The following is an 18,981-nucleotide window of genomic DNA, read 5'->3' as shown; positions in this document are numbered from 1 at the left end:
GATTCGATCAGCGACTACTAGCGATAGTGCCGTGCATTAAACCACAAGTAGACAATGAAGTGCTGTACCAGGCGAGAGTCGGCTGATATATTTCTTGGAGGCGGCTCGGTAGCAGACTGCCAATGCGTGGCCCTGCAGCCACCAGTTTATTAGCAGCGGGGTAAGAGAAGCAACGTTGTGCTTGGAAGCCTTCTCTCAGGATTCTCTGCGTGGTGCCAAGGGTTCACCTCCATAATTTTCGGCAGGAAGCGAGACTCGAAACACTGTGCCCCTGATGCAGGACAAGAAGAAGAGCTGAAAATTCGAAGCGAGATCTCAAGATTGACGACCAAGACTGGTACCCACCCACCGCAGCCTAAATTGAAACTTGCTTGTACCATCAACTCATACAGTACTGCTCGAATTGCGACGTGCCCCTGGCACTTCGCCGGGGAATAACGTAATTCAATCAGGATCTATCAGAACAACCCGCGACAGGCCCAAAGATCGCTCGTGCAAGCAAGAGGTGTACAAGCACGAGTAATCAAATCCTGTGTCGTTCTTCACGCGATCATGCACGCTCTTCTGAGGGCGCCATATGTGCGATTAGGTCATTGCCCGCCTAGAACTAACAGACACCTGGTGCCCCAGAAGGAGGGGTTAGATACATCTAAATCTGCTTGAAGCAGCATGCCGACGTTGGGTGCACAACAGCACTGGTAAAACTGTCAGGGTGGAACCACAGTCTTGCGTCTAACTTGGAATCCAGTTCTGGACCGAGGCCTCAAGGCACCAAGGCTTGCAATCGGGTGATTGGTGGTCATATCCGACCGCTGCGCATTGACCACCACGACTGATATCGGCGACGACACAGCAGGCTGATGTCCAGTTGACCTCGCCATCACGCGAGCTTTGATTTTCTTCGACATCGACTGATTCGGCCGTTCGTTCTCATCACTGTAGGAGCAGAATGCAGTAGCATCTTCACGTTGTGGCAGCACATCCCATCTCCGACTCACCACCCACCGCGTGCCCATCTACCACCATGGCAGTCAAAGCAATTATCCCATTCCTTGTTGGGATGATGTTGCTGACGGGAGCTGCCAACACTCTACTCACCAAGGTCCAAGATTTCCAATGTGTGCGCAATTGTGATGGTCATGGCAAGAAAGCTACGTTCGAGCAGCCAGTCATTCAGACGTAAGTAGCCCTGGCTGGCTACATCAGAGCAAGAACCTGACTCTGGCAGTGTGCAAATGTTCATCGGCGAGATGGGCTGCTGGTTGGTGGTCTTCGGTTTTTACCTCACGAATGCCATCCGATCCCGCTATACACAAGCTCCCGTCTTGTATCAGCCTGTTCAGCAAGAAGATGAGGACGACGACACCATACGCCCTACATCGCAGGAAGGAGCTAGCCCTGCTTTGAAGCCCTTCCTACCCAACGCCGAAGATCGCGCCACTCTACAAGGCTGGAAGGTTACTCTTCTCGCATTGCCAGCTTGCTGCGATATAACTGGCACCACCTTGATGAACGTAGGGCTGTTATTCGTGGCCGCCTCGATCTACCAGATGACCCGAGGGGCACTGGTCTTGTTTGTGGGTGCATTCAGTGTGCTGTTCTTGAAGAGGAAGCTATACCTATACCACTGGCTGTCTCTAGCCGTGGTCGTGCTTGGTGTTGCAGTAGTCGGTTTGGCTGGCGCCATCAGCTCGGGCGACAAGAACCCACACAATGATCCTGACCAAAAGCTCGATCTTGCCCGAACAGCAATGCTCATGGCTAGGGAAGTCGCTACCCAAGCTGCCGACGAAGCTGTCTTGCGGACCATTCTAGGCGTGTGCTTGATCGCGTTCGCTCAGATATTTACTGCCACGCAATTCTGCCTCGGTAAGTTGACGAACAGTGCTCATTGATGCTCTGGTTGCTGACAACACTACAGAGGAGTTCATTCTGGAGAAGTATGCACTGCAGCCACTCAAGGTGGTGGCCTGGGAAGGCACCTTTGGTCTGCTTGTTACGCTCATCCTTCAAGTCATCTTGCACTTCACTGTTGGAACCTCAGATTCCGGCAAATACGGCTACTTCGACGCCGCGGAAGGGTATCGCGAAGTATTCAACAACAGAATGATCGCCGTGACGAGTCTCCTTATCATGATCTCAATTGGTGGCTTCAACTTCTTTGGGCTCAGCGTCACGAGAAGCATTTCTGCCACTTCTCGCTCCATTATTGACACCTGCAGAACGCTGTTCATTTGGATTATCTCGCTAGGACTAGGATGGGAAAGCTTCAAATGGCTACAAGTTGTTGGTTTCGCATTGTTGGTCTATGGTACTTTCACGTTCAATGATCTTGTCAGGCCGCCAATCAAGGCATTAATCCCGAAGAAGAGGGACGGGCCTGACTTGTCTTCAAGTGGCCTTCTGCCTGAAGTGCCGGAAGAGGAGATTGGACGTCGATGAGTTGTGCCTTAGATAGTGCTGCTACCTTCGTGAAGCAAATAGAAACATAGTGGATGTCCTTTAAGCTTGCTTGAGTGTCTCTATAGTGCTATTATCTTGTACATGCCCAGGTGTCTTTCAGGTCGCGTAAACAGTGCCAAGACGGCAGGGTCAGCTTTCGGAAAGCTTTCGCGAGCCTTCATGTTCAAGCTTGCAACCTGAAGAAGCGCACCTTCCTCAGGATCATCGTATCTGTGCATTGCTCGGAGAAAAGCAGGCATGGCCAACTTGCGGCTGTGTCAAAGCGCTCTCCATTTCCCTCATGTTTTCCATATCACCTGCCGCCATGCTTACGCAAGGGGCATCGTCTAGTGGTTGTTGCTTCATTTCTTCAGGGAGAGTGACATGCCTAACGATATCCTCATACCAGTCAAGATCTGCAATACGAGCCTCAAGCTCCACACTCGATGATTTGTGTCCAATCTGTGTTGTGTTGCAGCAGGGGTTGGAATTGTACTACATCGGGGACATCACCTCGGAAAAACGGGTTATGGTGAGTCCAGTTTCGTTCTAAATGCTCATGAGGAACTCCCTAGAGACGCGTCCTGCTCGAGCAGGTCTGACTCAATATCTGGTGTTTCAATCCTCAACATTCTGTAGAGATGGTTGATGACTAGGCACATTTTCTGTTTTACAGTTCGAGTATGGCATGCAACGGTGGAACAGGTATGGTGACGGCGAGCATGTCGACTCAAGTCTTGTCAACGCCTGTGGAACAAACATATCTAGCTGCCATGTCACCAACCCACCATTTGTCATCTCTTACATCCGTTCCCCGTTTATTGCTCGAGTCACAAGAAATGTTACCTTCACCTCCTACTGATGTACTTTTATCTTCTTCGACTCAGGAACGGACTCCTGCTATACACCTAACACTATCTGCAAACAATAAGAGACTTGATCCTATCAAGCACAGAATTATGTCACGAAGCGACGAACAGCTGGCGGCGTCACGCCGGAGCGCTGCAGTCTATGGTACAGACCGACGCGTTGGCGAATTCCCACGGTCCGTCTCGATAGCAGACCTCAAAGCTGGGTCTCGAAATCGGAAAGCAGAGTGTGGTTCAGATTTACGGCGAGTCCTGCCTAGCGTAACCAATCTCAGGAATCTCGCACTCAACCAAGATGCCGATGCTCGAATCGCAGAACGCTCACAAACACATCCTGCACCTGCCTTGTTTCATCAAAGGCGTTATGTAGCCTCCAACCTGCACGATGAGCACATTTATAACGAGAAGAGATTACGAAGAAAGTTCCATTGGAAATCGTACCAAGATCTCCATATTCTGAGCATGTACCAGGAGGATAATCCATCGGTCGAAAGCCTGACATCGATCGGACAGAAAGCACCATCATCCATCGAACCAAACGATCCATCATCAGCCAGCTGTTCGGATAGCAGCAGTAGTCGAGGTTCGTCTCCAGCACCCAAAACCCCTGTCGATCAACGGCCACCGCATGAAGCAGAAGACGCGAAGGTGAGGCGCGCGCACGCGAGACAAGTGCAGCTTATCGAACAGCGTCAAGACCAAGAGCAGGCAGTAGATGAAATTGATGGAGAAGAAGAAGAGGGAATCATACAGGTAATGTTTGAGGTCCTTGTACTTGGATAACAATCTGACGTGCGTTGCTATAGATGCAGGCAACCGTGCTTAGTCGGCCAGCCAAACCCAGACTCATCCAGATTCATCGCCCACGCCGCTCGAACCAATCCTTGAAACAAATTATACATCATGAACTAAACCCACCCGGGCCAACAACACCAGTTCGCAATCAACATGAAATATCATCATTCAGTCCGGATGATAGCCCAGCTTCTAGCACACCATTCAGTGATCTCTCCAGAACTGCCAGTGAAGCGACACCTGTACCCCGAAAACAACCTCAATTGTCCGTCCAAACTCAGCTTTCTGTGTTTCAATCCCGTCCCTTGACCCCCATCCAGAGACTCTCGGCAGGTTCGACGGGCACCACATTCAGCACTGATGAGCGGCAACGAAAACGCCTGGCCGATCCCTTCGATAGCCCACTGTCGTACAACTCGAGCTCCTGTGCTCACAGCAGTCCGCCTGAGTTGACACGCTCTTCTACAAGAGAGACAAGAAGCATATCTGAGAGGTCGCAACACAGCCACATATATTCGCAAGACACGTACGATTGGAAACTCGATTGTGCTATTTCATCCACAACTAAAGCGATAGAAGCTCATGCAAGCCAGACATTCAACCTCGACTCCATAGAATTATCAGCATTCAGAACAAATCGGTTAGGCAATAGCTCGGATAGTTTTCTTGTTTCTAGCCTCAACAAGATCTTCGCCCATTCGTCTCATTCCTCTCTGTCGATACTCTCAGCGTGGCTTATCGTGGACCAGCACTACACGCGTCTATTCGACTCTGCACCACCCAAAATGCCCGCCTCAATCGATGACCACGTTTTACCTGGACTTGACGCAAAGCAAATCGTTCCCCCAGCGCGTACAGCCACGCTTGTGCAGATGCCATGGCCAGCAAGCAGAAGCTACAGCGCTCAGTCGAAGGATACCGAGAAGAACCGAAACGTATCGATCTCCTCACCACTGTACACGTCCCAGATACCGTCGAAGGCTGCGTCACTCCTAGGGATCAACAGTGACCCATCCGGGTGCAAAGCAAGACCTTTCACACCAGTCGTTAATCCTTCCCTGAGATCGAAGTCTACGACAATTGAAGACCAGGCACGCTCAGTCCATGTGAGCGTACAAGAGGTTGGGCGAGACTTGGTCAGGAAGCTAGTATCAATACCGACGTGCAGCTCGCCTGAAAGCACAACAAAACAAAGAGGACTCAAGATGATGCACATGCGAGGACGAAGCGCTGTAGCAACAGGTGGGTGCACGAGCGCAGGTTCAGCCGACGAAGCTAACGAAGGAGCTGTGAGAAGTTTGTGGGAGGCATGTCGCTGTGTTTCTTCTACGCTATGAACGTGTGGGAATCAAGAAAATAGTTTGGCATACCAACACTTGAATATTGCCCATTGGCTCCTCCGCAGGCAGACGTGGCCTCGAGCGAGTTACCATTTAATAGAACCAAATCAGATTCCTGCACTCGAACTCAGCACTCACTCTTCAGTAATGAAGGGTCGCGTACCGAAGCACAGCTAGCATCATACCTTGGGTGCAGGGTTTTTGCTCTTGTCTCCACAAGATCATCATCACGTCCGAGTGAAGGCGAAGGGTGACGCGAAGATCGTCGCCATCCTTGACATCCTTTCCTTTAGAATTTATGCCGAGGGGGAAGTACAACCATGAGTTTGACAGGCGGCAGGCATGACTCTAGCAACAGAACGTGCGACTCACTCGGTGGTTGCTCCTTCCGCGTATTGGCGCATTGCTCTTTCCCAAGTTGAATACGTCTGACAAGAGGAAGGTACGATTATTTCAACGGAAGCTGCGACCATATGGTCGTTCCTTCCTCAACACGCTGCAATGCTCCTTCCTCAGTCGGTTGTACTTACCGAGAGGAAGGTGCGATCATCGAGTCGCTACTTCCTTTTGACTTGAACCGTTCCTTCCTACTTCGGAAATGATATTACAGAGGGAAGGCACGACCCCCGCTCGTCCTTGCCTCGTAATATCGTGTTGCTCCTTTCTCCACAGGCCTGCCCTGATCCACAGAAAGAGCCACTCTGTCGTCGTACCTTCCTTGAAACCGAATCGTTCCTTCCTCCTGCGGCCGGAAGGATCGCGAGGAAGGCACGATCGCAATTGTGGAAGCTGCGACCATCTGATCGTTCCTTCCACATCATCCTGGAACGCTCCTGCCTTGCCTGTCCGCTACGAGTCGAGGAAGGCGCGACTTTGCGGTCGCTCCTTCCTCCTAATCTGGTGTTTGTATCGCTCCTTCCTCTGTCGGGTATAATCGGCGAGGGAAGGCACCACCGCAACAGAGGAAGGTACGATCGACCGGTAGTTCCTTCCACATCGCCATGGGCCGTTTCTTCCTTTTGCTCTCGTCGATATGGGGAAGTCGCGACCAAGAGGCGAGGAAGGTGCGATTCTCTTGGAGGGGCAGGTGCGACCGCAGTAATGGCACGTGCAACGTTATGGTCGTTCCTTCCTCTCAATCTGGTATCTGTATCGCTCCTTCCTCTGTTCCCCCAGGTAGAATGGCATGAAGGAATTTACGACAGGTGCCTGAGAAGGCACGGTCTACCGGTAGTTCTTTCCACGTTGGCTTGGACCATTCTTTCCTTTTGCTTTTGTCGAGATGGGGAAGCTGCGACCAAGACGTGAGGAAGGTGCGACCGTGTGGTCGCTCCTTCCTCTCCCAATTGTAACCGATAAGGAAGGCACGACTGGTAGAGAAGAAGGTGCGACCGTCTGGTCGTTCCTGCCTCGTGCCTTCAAGGCCCCTTCCGTCCAGTCGTACTTCAGACGAGGAAGCTGCGATCATGTCAAGAGGGTAGGCACGACCGCGGCGATGGCAGGACGACTTGGTGGTCGTCCCTTCCTGACCTATATTGTAGTTGCGTTTCTCAGATATAATCGAGGAGGGAAGGCTCAATTGATGCAGAAGAAGATGTACCGCCCGGATGTCCCTGCCTTGTGCTTCTGAGGCTCCCTCCCTCTTGGCGTATTCCAGAGGGGAAAGTGCGATCAAGCGGAGAAGGAAGGAACGGCGGGCGGTGGAGGAAGATGCGAATACGTGGTCGTTCTTGCCTACGCGCTGGAAGGTTCCTTCCACGTCTAGACGTGCGATGGGAAAGTACGATACAGCTCGGACACAGGCACTGCCCGCTTCAGTTAGCGAGGTGGAGGAAGGCAGAAGCTGATATTTTGTCTATGGAATTCGACAGCCGGGGCGTGGAGAAGGTGCTACTGTTTGGTTGTCCTTTTCACTGTCCCCTTGCAACCACGGTGTCTCATGGAAGAGCGTAACCGCCGTAACGGCTGGTCGCAGCTTCGCCTGGGGACTAATCATCGTCCACTGCAGCCAAGGCTCTGTGCATCGCGAGCGTCGGTAGCGAACGCGTCATTGGTCCAGCCGCAGGGGTGCCTCAAGCATCCGAAGCATCCTTCATTTGTCTTCATCAGCAAAGACTGGATCCAGACCTCACAAAGCAGATCCTCCTTTGTGGCTTACGTAACACAACGGGGTACACCCTTTGTCCTCATCTGTCGGCCCAATTCGAGCGAACTGAACCCGCCCATGCTTTTTGTCAAACCATCATATACTACACACCCAAAATACCTTTCCTAACAAGACGACATGGCTCAATTGGTAGCGCATCTGACTTCGATGGCCCGGGTGAGGCTACTCGGGTACAAAAGCCACCGCAGACGGCTGGATCGAGGGGATCCGCCGCTGCAGTCGGCGAAGTTCATTAGAAGGTTGTCGGTTCGAGTCCGGCTGTCGTCTCTTCTCCCGCATGGTGTAATGGTTTAACATACCGGGTTTTCACGATTGATCGGTGGGTGGTCTAGCATGCCTCGGAGCTTCGAGTTCGATTCTTGGTGCGGGAATTCTTTTTTCCGCCGACCGTCTGTTTTGTGTTCGTGATGTGGCGTGCTGGGTGTGCTCTGTCGCAGTGGTAGCGAAGCAAGGATCTAAGAAGGTCGGAATGCCGGGTCTTGCAATGGTAATACCTTTGTTGGATGTGAGGCATGGGTTGGGTACCGTACCTCAAGCCGCTGGCCAGTAACGCTGCCGGGCATCCCTGTCTGTCTCATACTGACAGTGCTTCGTCGTCCTGTTAATTTGAAACATGAGCCAAGGACCAAGAGCGTTTGCATGAACATATCGTTAGTGGTTCGCTTTGTTCTGCAACTTTTTGCTTTACGGATTGAGCTTAACATCAAGCCCAGTCTGTGCCAGAACCCAAACGTTCTTCACCTTCCATCTTGATGCATCAACAAGCTGCATGTCCGGAAACTTCATGACCAAAGCAGGCACAACCTTCAACATCTCCATCATGGCAATGTTCTTGCCCAAGCAGCTTCTCTTTCCAGCACTGAAGGTGAGAATGTCATGATCCATGCTCTTGATCTGTGCATCAGTGTTGCCTCGTGAATTCTTGAGGGTCGAGGTGGACGGCAGCCATCGTGCAGGGTCGAAGCTTTCCACATTCGACGTGCTGGGGTCGGCGGCGAAGACGGGATCGAAGACTCGTGGATCGCGATGCAGAACGTAGGGATTGATTCCGACTGTTGTCCCGCGTGGGAGGAGAATTTTGTCTTCGCCGTCTGGTGAATGTAGAGGCAGGCCAGCTGGGTCGACGACTTTCCTCTCCAAGACCAATGACAGTGCTGGCCAAAGCCGTATTGCCTCTTTAACAACACAACGCGTGTATGTCATGTGCTCAGATTGTGTTTCTTGCCACGTTGGGCAAGGCGATGTTATGTCTCCGCTCTCTTGCGCCGTCTTCAGTTCCTGCTTAAGTGTTGCCATCGCCTCCGGATGTGTCAAAAGATAGTAGAAAACTGCTCGAAGTGTAGTTGCAATCGTGTCAGCTCCAGCATTAATGTTACCGAACATCAAAGAAAGCAAGAGCGAGTCCGTCATCGGCGCGACTTCCTCATCCGATCCAGAGACCTGATTCTTAGCCTGTAAGAACCTCGCAAGGAAGTCCGGTTTGTTGATAGCATTCTCTTTCTCCTTCTTTTCGCCGCTGTCGAGCTGCTGCAACCGCTCTTGCAACAACTGCTGTGCGAACTGCAAGATCGGGCTCGAAACTTGCTTGCGGAAGTATTTGACATAGATTGGGTTCTTGCCGAGCACGTTGTCAAGCCAAGGCATTTGACCAATCAAGGAGAACCACTCAAAGTTAGCATTAATCGACTTCATGATGTTGTTCACATCCACACCCTGTTCGATGAAACCAAGCCGTCGAGACATGGTGAGCTCACCCATAACATCAAACGCATAGAACTGCAAATATTCACCCAGATCAACGACCTGGCCTTTCTTGCTCGCAAATCGCTCCTGCAGCACATCGAGAAAGACATGTGTCGTGCTATCCACCAAGGGCTCAAATTCGACAAGAGTGGAAAGCGCATATGCATTCGCCACCAACCGCTTCATCTTCGCGTGAACCTGCTCGTCCGTAACAGCCACCAGACTCGCTGCTCGCCGCCCATTGACAATGTTTTGAAACGTTGCATAGAAGTCAGACTTCGGCAGCTTCTTGTCGATAGCGTAGATTTGCTGGATATATCCTGGCCCAGAGACGGAAACGGTATTCGGACCCAAGCGGACCAGGTCGGAACGACCACGATATTGCTTGTGAAGGTCATTCTGTTCGTTCTGAGGACTTCGTCGGTAGACTGAGAAGAATCGATGGAAGTCTGTAAATTTGGCCAGGAATGGCCCCGGGATTCTCGATGGCAGTAGCGAGTATGAGTTGCACAGGTAGATGAAGAGCAACAGCGGAGCTGTCCATAGCAGAAGCGAGACGATCATCGTAAGATGCGCTTGTAGTCTGGACTCGGCTTGGGGAGAACCACTGCAGTAGTAGAGTAGACCAATTTGGTTGTAGAAGGTGTCAACTATTCTTTTGTCCTTGACGGTCTCTCATGGAGGCTGTTGTATTGAATGGCAACGCCTCCCAGATATCACGCCTAGAAAGACGCATGATGCTCGTACGAATCGTGCCATAATATCACGACTCAACGTCAACGTTTCCGCTCATGTGGAATAAGATAGTGCTGACGAATGGGAACTGAAACATTTGCTGAAATTGATGCCGCTAGTTGGTCGCACGGAACAATTCCGCCCTTGCGCTTGGTGGGCTTCGGAATTCTATAGCGACTAAGAGGTCCAGTCGTTGGTCAAATGGCCCATATTCATTCATACTCATCACTACATCTTCATCTTCCTTCATTTAGCTTCAACTAGCATTGAACCGAGCCAGAATCCTCGCCTGTATAGCATCATGTCGTCCAGCTCCAAAGCCGATTAATCTCAAAAGTGGTATCACAATCATCAAAACATGTCCCGACCATTCCAGTATCCTGCTTGTGGCTTTCGCCGTTCCCTTCCATCCAACTGCTGCTCCAATGTCAATTTCATGGCCTGTTACTTCTGTCTCTTCGCCTTCGACGCCTGACCAGCCGCTCCCTCGATCGGCCACCCTTTCTTACGACGCATCTCTTCACCCTGTTTCCCAATAGCGTTCCACGCCAGTGTACCACCAGCATAAAGTGATGGGTCGCCCGAAGAATAGAGCTCGTCCCAATCAGTGGGTTCGTGGAGCACCCGAAACGCCTTCTCAATTTGAACATTGTCCTCTCCGCCAGCCGCGGCAGGCTCGCTAATCCAAGAGTCAAGATCAAACTCATCCCGTCCGGACTTCTGCTGCTGTTGGTCGTCATCGACACTATCGATTTTCTCCCAATCACTCATACTTCCCTCCGCATCGAGCTTCTCCCAATCATCGCCACTCCCATCCCCTACAAAAAGGTCATCAAAGTTGCCTTCCAGAATGGGCAGTTGATCACCACCCATGTTGAAATCCACATCGTAAGGATCTTGCTCTGCTCCTTTCCGACCTTGAACCTGATCATTGGTCGGCAAACTTGGTTCACTGCCCTGATCTGGGCTTTTGCTCTTGTTAGATGACCCTTCGCTTGACGTGAGATTGTCTGAATCGCCAAAAATGCGCTTGTACTCGTCTGTTCTTGTGTATGCATCATACGTCCTGTCCAGAAGAGCTTGGTTATCAACGGCCATCGGGATAATATCTCCACTTTCTGTCGGTCCAAAGGTATTGACGAGGTCTTCGAAGGTGAATTTGCAGTCAGCCCATGAGTCTTGGGTTGATTTCAACGGCTGTTGGATTCCATTGGCTTGTTGCGATCCTTGTTGCGAAGCAGGAGGTATGTCCTTGCGACCTTGTAGACTCGAACCTCTGGCCATTGCAGCAGGTGTGGCTCCTTTGCTGTCTGTCTTACCGCCTTGGCTGAGGGATTCCTCTGTAGACCCAGCAGCAGCCGAGGCTTTCTTGGGGTCAAGATTCCCGTCGAGATCAAAAGCTTGCTGCATGGAATTGTTCAGGAACCCAACAGGGTCCCTAACAGGTTCCATCTCAGGCTTGTGGACTTGGTTTCGGTGGAGATCCAGCTCTGCCTGTGTAGTGAAACCTTGAGCATTACAACCTTGTGAAGGACACTTAAGCAACGGCCTGGGCTGCTGGGTCTGGGCTGGCGTGGCCGGAGATGCACTTGCGTCATTGCGTATCCTCTTCTTCGGCGGCAGCTTCAGGTCTTCCGCTCTGAAGCCGGGTGTTGCGTACTTTGGAGCGCCCTGCCCGCGGTCCGAGGGGAATTGAAATGGTGGTTTTTCACCTGTAGGGGCAGGTGGAGGTCCATCTTTCGGCTTTGCCACTTTGGACTTTTGTAATTGCGCTGTTTCCTGATTCTTTCTGATAAGATTCTCCTGCGTCAGCTGATCCGGCTGAGCACCCCTCGAGGACGCTGAATTCTTAGCAGTCTGTTGGAATTTCATGGTGACATTTTTAAGGATGTTCTCGAGATTGTCAGCATTCAAGGTAAAGTGTTCAGCTGGCTGGTAGGTCTTGCTTCTCCAAGAATCCTCAGTATATTGCTGCATAAGACGCCATCGATGCTGGATTAAGACTCGGAGATAGTTCTGATCGCTCTCGTTCTGAGAAAACGCAATGAGGAAAGAATCGAAACGCGAAAGCATCTTCTTGGTGGTGTCATCTGTCAGCATGTTCACGATCTTCTGGCGACTGTTCTGGTCCATTCCTGTGATTCGAGGAGTAGGCCTCATTTGCGTATAGATTTCCTTTGACAGCTGTTGAACTTTGTGAGCGACCTCTAACTGCCTGCGCTGTGTCAGAAATTTCTCCTTGTCAGCAGGCGTCATTTGGTCGAATTGCTCTTTTGTGATTTGTGTGAGAGGTGGTCGATTGTTGTTTGGAGGCTGCGCAAGGTTACCTTCAGGGGCGTCATCTTGGTTAGGTCTCTTCAGACTTCTGTTCTCCGTCGGTGGCTGGACCTGGTTTTGAGGCTGTGGTCTGTTTTGCTGCACAGCCTGGCTACCGGGTCTTTGCTGAGTGACTGGCCTCGTGTTGTTTTGGCCTTGAACAGCGTTTATACCTTGGCTCTGTCCCTGAACAGCTGTTAGTTGAGGCCTTTGCGGGCGAAATTGCTGTGTCGCGACTAGCTCTCTGACCTGATCATCGGTAAGGTTATCCCACAGTGGATTGGCTATTCTAGCGGCTTGAATGTCCTGTAATGTGATCTGCGGCTGATTAGGCTGAGGCCCTATCCCAGAACCTTGCTGTGCCATCATCGGCGCTTGTAGAGCTGGTTGATTTGGTTGCGACATTTGTGGCATAGTAGAGCCGGAGATAGCCTGCCTGCGCTTCTGGGCGAAAATGAACTGTTGCTGCTGAATAGTGTTCAAGGAAACTCTCGGCTGAGCCTGTGCACTGGCAAACTCCTTGAAGTCCTGCCAAGTCTGCAAGTTCGGGATGTTTTGGTGTGCCTGTGCATAAATCTGTACGAACTTTTGCCGAAACTGTTCATGAGCATTCATATTGTCGGTTTCGCGGAACAGGATTTGGGTTTGATTGGACTTCTGTGCACCCATCGCATTCTGCTGGGCCATCCTCTGCTGCTGCTGCTGCTGCTGATGTTGGTGCTGCTGCTGTTGTTGTTGTTGCATGCGGATCATTTGAGCATTGGGATTCATGCCTTGCTGCCGCATCTGCGTGGCGTTCATGGCAGGCATCTGGTTGTGCTGTTCCGCGCCCATAGATAGAGAAGCTTGCATTGGCGAAGGCCCAGGGAATTGCCCGGTCTGGGCTTGCTGCAAGTTCTGGCTCACTGGCATGTTTTGAGCCTGCTGCGACGCGCTTCGCTGCATGGCGGCAGCTTGGTTCAACTGCTGCTGCTGCTGCTGCTGCTGCTGGGTGAAAGCTTGAGGGGGGCGCGACGGTCTCTGCCTCCAATGGGCGACGATTGCTTGCCAGTCGCTTTGTGGGCGTTGGGCCAGCAATTCCTGGAGATGTACCGGAAACTTTTGCATGTTTTGTTGGATAGCCTGAACAGTCATACCTTGCTGAGCTTGGGCGGGGTGTCCTTGAGCGATCATCTGAGCTGGGTGCGGTCTCGATTGTGGCCGTGGAACATTTTGCATTGGACTGTTGTGTGTAGAGTTCTGATTCATGGGCTGATTGAGCATGTTCATTCGGTTCTGTTGCTGCATCACAGTCTGACCTTGGCCAGCCTGCTGCGCAGCCTGACTGCGAGCTCGTTGCATGCCTATCTGCATCTGATTCATCTTTTGCGACACAAAGTTCCGGACGTCCTGGTCGGATGCGTTAGGATTCTGTGTTTTAAACTGCTGAGCCAAGTTTTGCTGATGGCGGCGTATCATGTCAGCAGTGGGCATCTGAGTCTGAGTCTGTGCTGGGTTGCTTGCAGGGACCACCAATTGGCCTTCTTGTTGTGATCGCATGCCCTCCTCCTGCTGACCCCGAAACTGGTCAATATTGTTCATGAAGGGCGTCGCATTCGGTTGAGATGGGGGAACCCCAGGGTTTTGATTTGGAGTCTGGGTCCTCGGCATGGTCATACCCATCATCGCCTGTGGTTGACCACCTCTTTGAGCCTGCTGCATTCTGAATTCCTTGGTAGCTTTCATTCTGAAATGGTATATTATAGGATCGATCTTCTTCTCGGTCAAGGACTGTCTAACTCGAGGGTCCATGGATTCGACAATCTGGGACATCTGCTCGCGAGGAGTGCTCTTGGCCATCTCGGCCGCTCGGGTGTTGATCCAAGTATTATCTTCTTTAGTGAGTTCTGGAGGAGGGTTGGCTCGGATAGCGTTATTGGCGGCATGTGCGGGATTGATCTGTTGGTTGAGGGGCTGAGTAGGCTGAAGAATAGTCAGTCAGTTGGTCACTGCAGAAAATAGGCAGCAAACGAGCACAATAAGTAGATTCGGAAAGTAAATGTGTTGCCAAAAACACTAACGGGGCTGGGGTCATTCGTAGTTGGATGTGAAAGGAGTTTACTGGACAATTCCAAGTGACAATCTCTATGGTACGACTTACATTCATTGATGCTTGTTGCTGCATTTGTGGAAGCATGGACGAGGGCTGCATGCCCTGCTGTTGTGGGAAATTCATATTCTGGTTCGCGCCTCCCATTTGCGGGAAGCCATTCATCATTCCATTGGGAGGCCCCGAGGCATTAGGCATACCGTTGGCTGCAGTGGTGACTTGCTGCTGCCTTTGGTCGCGGATGCTGGCTAACTTTTCATGGATGGAATGCTTGTATGCATCTTGTGTCGAACTCTGCATAAATTGCTTTCTCTCGAAAGCCAAAGCAATATCGAGAGACCTCTTAGTGTCGACTGTCGAACCTAGCATACGAAGAGAGTCGAAGAGAATCTTAATCTGAGCAGCCCTCTCTTGGATGGAAAGGGCTCCTCGCCAGCCGGTGAACGGACCATCATTTTGCTGGCTTTGTGTCAGACTCTGGTATATGAACTGCAAAAAATTCGGTTGCTTATTTTGACCATTGCTGTTCATCCCCATGCCCATGTTCATATTGGGCATTCCTCTACCCATACCACCCATATTTGCGAATTGTTGTGGGTTCATGGCCGCAGCCTCGAGGAATATTGACCCCGTTTTCCTCGACTACCCGACTTCCATGGATCATGCAAAGAGGTTTTCTCGACTGGCTTGAGAAGTAAGAAAGGAAGCGTAACTCAGGCGGACGCTCGAACAGGTGGTGCAAGCCAATGGGTGTTAGGGTGGTGGACGGGTCGAGGACTCGCTAGATGGGCAGTATGCTTGGTTGCAATGTCTCGCTGTCTGGCTGTAGCACAAGCAGAACTAGGCAAGGCGTGTGCTGTCAGGCGCTCGACAGTGTTGTACAAAGAACAGTTGATTGCAAGCCAGGTGCCAGCAGCAGTCCGCCTAGATCCTGCCTGCAATTCACCAGTCGAGGTTGTGGTGAGTCGAGTCGAGCGCAAATGGGTGAATTTGTAGCCGGACAAGGCAAAAGGCAAAGGTACAATTGGACAGAGCCAGCAGTATGTTTCCGTTTGGCTTGGGGAATCGTACGTGGTGTTGAGAATGGCTGGGGTTTGCGTCGTCGAGTATAGTCTACGAGTACAGCGCTTCGAAGAGCAGCAGGCGCCAGATCCGGATTGAGGTGTGATTACAAGTAGTCAATATAGTCAGGCAAGAATACAGGAAAGGATTCATGAACAGCAGACAGAGCGAACACGATGCGAAGACACGACCACTGGCAACATGATACGATGCTGCCAAACTTCTCTCCAAAAGGCCCAACTCTGAAGCACTCGATAGTGGCTCGAGGGTGGACGCTGATGAGCACCGCAGAAAGGCTTGAGCTGGGCGCGAAACCAATCATATCTTCACACCAGCTTTGGTTCCCAAGTCTACCCTGCTTAGTCTCGCTAGTCCCGCAAGGATGAAATCCGCTTCAAGTTGAGGCGGCGATTTACATCTGTCCGTGCTTGAGAACGAAGGCTTTCGAAACAACGGTGTTTTGCCTGTTAATACTCGCCATATCGGGCGTCTAATAAGAACATCTGATGGTCCGCGTTCACGATGCGCAAGTTGGTCGTTCCCTGCTGACTTTTTCGCAAGATTGGTCACGCAGCTGACTGTTCAGATCATCGCTAAATTGCTCGCTTACGCTGCAACGAGGGCAAGCGTAGTCTAGGGTGGGCTTGCCCCAGCAGGCGGGTGCATCCTGCCACTACACCGATATTTATGGCTAGTCGAGTCAAGGCTTCTTCCGCCCTGCGCTGTGCTGTACGATTCGTAGCGTCAACGTCACTGCCCGAGGAACGGTTGAAATGCATTCAAGACCATCAACTAAGATGTTGTAGATTGAATTGTAATACCGCATCGACTACTGCATAATCAATACCGCACGCAGGGACGGCCTGCTATATCACCTGTGCGTTTACCAGCGATGAATGTTGATTCGATCACTCGTGAGTTGGTCTAGAGTACACACTAAATAGTATGGCTTCAGGCGCAGGATCAGGTATCTTCGCGGCATTGGCCATAGTTGTCATAAGCTTAGGAGCTCTCCTCCTCCTCCGACAGTATGTCCGCGTTCGGGCCACTCCTGCCTTTCTCACGACATCGGTCTTGCTAGCACTTGTGCTGCCCACCAGTATCATCCTCTTACTCCCCATCGATCTAGCCTCGAGCGCGCGAGTTGAAGATGAATCCTCGAAAGGCATCTGGTTGCCTCAACGATTGGTTCTGGTGTCCTACAGGATCATCTACTGGTTGACATTCGTCTTGACATGGCTGATATTGCCGCTGATGGGAGAGTACATGGACGCGGGCTACAGGGACCCTAAGAGTCGGATGATATACTCTCTGCGCTCCAATGGACGCTACCAGGCCATGGTCCTCGGTTCTGCCATTGCTGGCCTGGTCTATATGATCTTCTCCTATGGCTTTGACTTTACTGCCATTAAAGCGCTGGTTATGGCGCTGGCATACGTATGGGGTCTGATACTCGCCATCTATCTCTTAGGTCACGGGCTGGTGGCTCTACCAAGGAAGATGTTCAGAAACGCAAGCATAAGTGGTCGCCTGCGCCGTGTGCAAGCGCATGCACCAAGGGTACATGAGAAGTTGGAGGACGCCATTATTGCCCTCGAGGATGTAGAGGGTCAGATCGAGCAGTTGAAGAAGCGCAAGACTGGCACAGCAAGAGACTTTCAAGAATGGATAGATGATCTGGCAGACATGATTGGCACTGTTCCACCACGCTTGACTTTGGCCACCCCGGACGTTGATCCTTCAGGGAAGATACCCGCTGTTATTACGGAGCGCTACCTGGCTGATCTCACTCGCCGCTTCCACAGAGCCCGCCACCAACGTGCTCGCTATGTGGAGGAGTGGGATAGCACTGTTCAAAGAGCGTACGAACTGCAGCTGATACTCGACTCGAAAGCTAGCAAGCAGCTCACTTTCAATCGGGGATCACCTAGTTCGAGCTCTGGACTTCCACGGTACCTCTCCCTCACACCGACCCTGCGCTACTATCTCCACGCTCAGATACTTCCCGCACTCCGAATGGCAGCTGGCGGTATCCTCTCCCTGGCGTCAGTCGCCATAGTATGGTCCGAAATCATCCGGTTCCCAGCACCACAATTATCTGCTGTCTCCCTGACAGTAATACATCACCCATCTCGCAAAGACTATCAAATCGGCCTAGGTGGCCAGCTGATCGCCGCCTTCTGGATTCTCTACATGTGCACCTGCGCACTATCATCGATCGCCGACGTTCCAGTCTGGAACCAACGAGCTCTCGTCCGCCGCAACACCGACGCCGAATCAGCCTGTTGGTATGCCGGTCAAGTAGCGCGTCTGACTGTTCCGCTAGCCTACAACTTCCTCACCTTCCTCCCCAGCGACATCCTCAAACAAACCACGTTCTACAACTTCCTCGGCAAGCTGATCAACCTGACACCGCTCGGAACATGGTTCGAACGTCTCTTCCCAATATTCGTGCTTATCCCAGTATGCGCAACCCTCTTCAACCTCTACGGACGCATCAAGAACGTATTCGGCTTCGGTATCCTGGACGACGATGACGAGGAGAACAACCCATCTGGTTTCGGCACAGGCGGGTGGCGCGAAGGACGAGACCTGATATCCAGGGACCTCAATGGACCCGCCGAAAGCAGCTCACTCGGCCTGCTTAGCTCGTCGTCTGCTTCACCCTCGCCAAGACAGAGCTCAGATGTGACGAGGCCACCGAGGTGGGCTAGTCCTGCGCGAGCACCGGCGTCGACAGCTGGAAGAACACTTGGATCATCGACATTGAATCCGAATGCTGCGAGATCGTCGAGGAGGCAGCCGGCCGTAATAGACCCTGAGCCGGATGAGGAGAATTTCTTTACGTTGTTTGGGAGGAGGGTGAAGAATACGTTTGAGACGTTTGAGCCGCCCAGGTGGATGAACAATAACGGGAACTCTGGGCCTGATGTAGAAGGTGGTCAAAGTAGCCGCAACGATAACAGCATCTTCTCCCGACCGAAGTGGATGGGTGGTGACGATGGTGGTGATGACAGGAACTTCTTCGATAAGCTGTTTAATAGCGGTAACCGGAATCAGCCGGCTGGGGGTACTGGAAGTAGTAGTAGTGGGAGGATTGTACTGTAATCAGTTTAACATGCCTGGCAAGCGCATAGGCTTCATGAATAATGTAACATAGATAGCGTAGACTACCGACCTAATACTTGTGCCAGCCATGGTCAACCTCACTTTACGTACGGAACTCTGCAAGCTCTTACTGAAGTGCGTACGTAATTCGGCAACTGCTATACGGTGCATTCATTCATTGTCCAGCCTTCCTCGTAAAGGTATGATATGTGAGAAACATCGTGGCGACAATCTTCCTCTGAATCGGCAACCTACAAGGCTCGGGTAGTTAATCCAAACATCATGATCACCCCCATCTCCTAACTCAGCCCGTCA

At 51.6% G+C, this 18,981-nt stretch overlaps 4 protein-coding genes and 1 non-coding gene across 5 annotated transcripts; 3 read left to right on the top strand and 2 right to left on the bottom strand.

Moving 5' to 3' along the window:
• Positions 1-1,024: 1,024 nt before the first annotated feature.
• On the top strand, positions 1,025-2,442 carry PMZ80_010349 (uncharacterized protein; the record flags this gene model as incomplete). The annotated part of the gene is made up of 3 exons (XM_064878738.1): positions 1,025-1,179; positions 1,229-1,869; positions 1,922-2,442. The coding sequence occupies 3 exons, from the start codon at positions 1,025-1,027 to the stop codon at positions 2,440-2,442; spliced, it is 1,317 nt and encodes a 438-aa protein (XP_064725432.1).
• A 5,442-nt stretch (positions 2,443-7,884) lies between these two features.
• PMZ80_010348 lies at positions 7,885-7,984 on the top strand. The gene has a single exon. It is a non-coding gene; the product is annotated as a tRNA-Glu (tRNA).
• A 313-nt stretch (positions 7,985-8,297) lies between these two features.
• On the bottom strand, positions 8,298-9,920 carry PMZ80_010347 (uncharacterized protein; the record flags this gene model as incomplete). Its single annotated transcript, XM_064878737.1, has 1 exon — positions 8,298-9,920. The coding sequence occupies one exon, from the start codon at positions 9,918-9,920 to the stop codon at positions 8,298-8,300; it is 1,623 nt and encodes a 540-aa protein (XP_064725431.1).
• A 615-nt stretch (positions 9,921-10,535) lies between these two features.
• PMZ80_010346 (uncharacterized protein) lies at positions 10,536-15,075 on the bottom strand (the record flags this gene model as incomplete). The annotated part of the gene is made up of 2 exons (XM_064878736.1): positions 10,536-14,369; positions 14,548-15,075. The coding sequence occupies 2 exons, from the start codon at positions 15,073-15,075 to the stop codon at positions 10,536-10,538; spliced, it is 4,362 nt and encodes a 1,453-aa protein (XP_064725430.1).
• Positions 15,076-16,503: 1,428 nt separating this feature from the next.
• On the top strand, positions 16,504-18,666 carry PMZ80_010345 (uncharacterized protein; the record flags this gene model as incomplete). The annotated part of the gene is made up of 1 exon (XM_064878735.1): positions 16,504-18,666. One exon carries the CDS (start codon positions 16,504-16,506, stop codon positions 18,664-18,666), a length of 2,163 nt encoding a protein of 720 aa, XP_064725429.1.
• Positions 18,667-18,981: the final 315 nt, after the last annotated feature.

This window comes from Knufia obscura (assembly GCF_036327395.1).
Source record: "Knufia obscura strain CCFEE 5817 isolate CBS 148926 chromosome Unknown scaffold_17, whole genome shotgun sequence".
Lineage (NCBI taxonomy): Eukaryota > Fungi > Ascomycota > Eurotiomycetes > Chaetothyriales > Trichomeriaceae > Knufia > Knufia obscura.
This window is presented reverse-complemented; position numbering and strand designations above follow the sequence as displayed.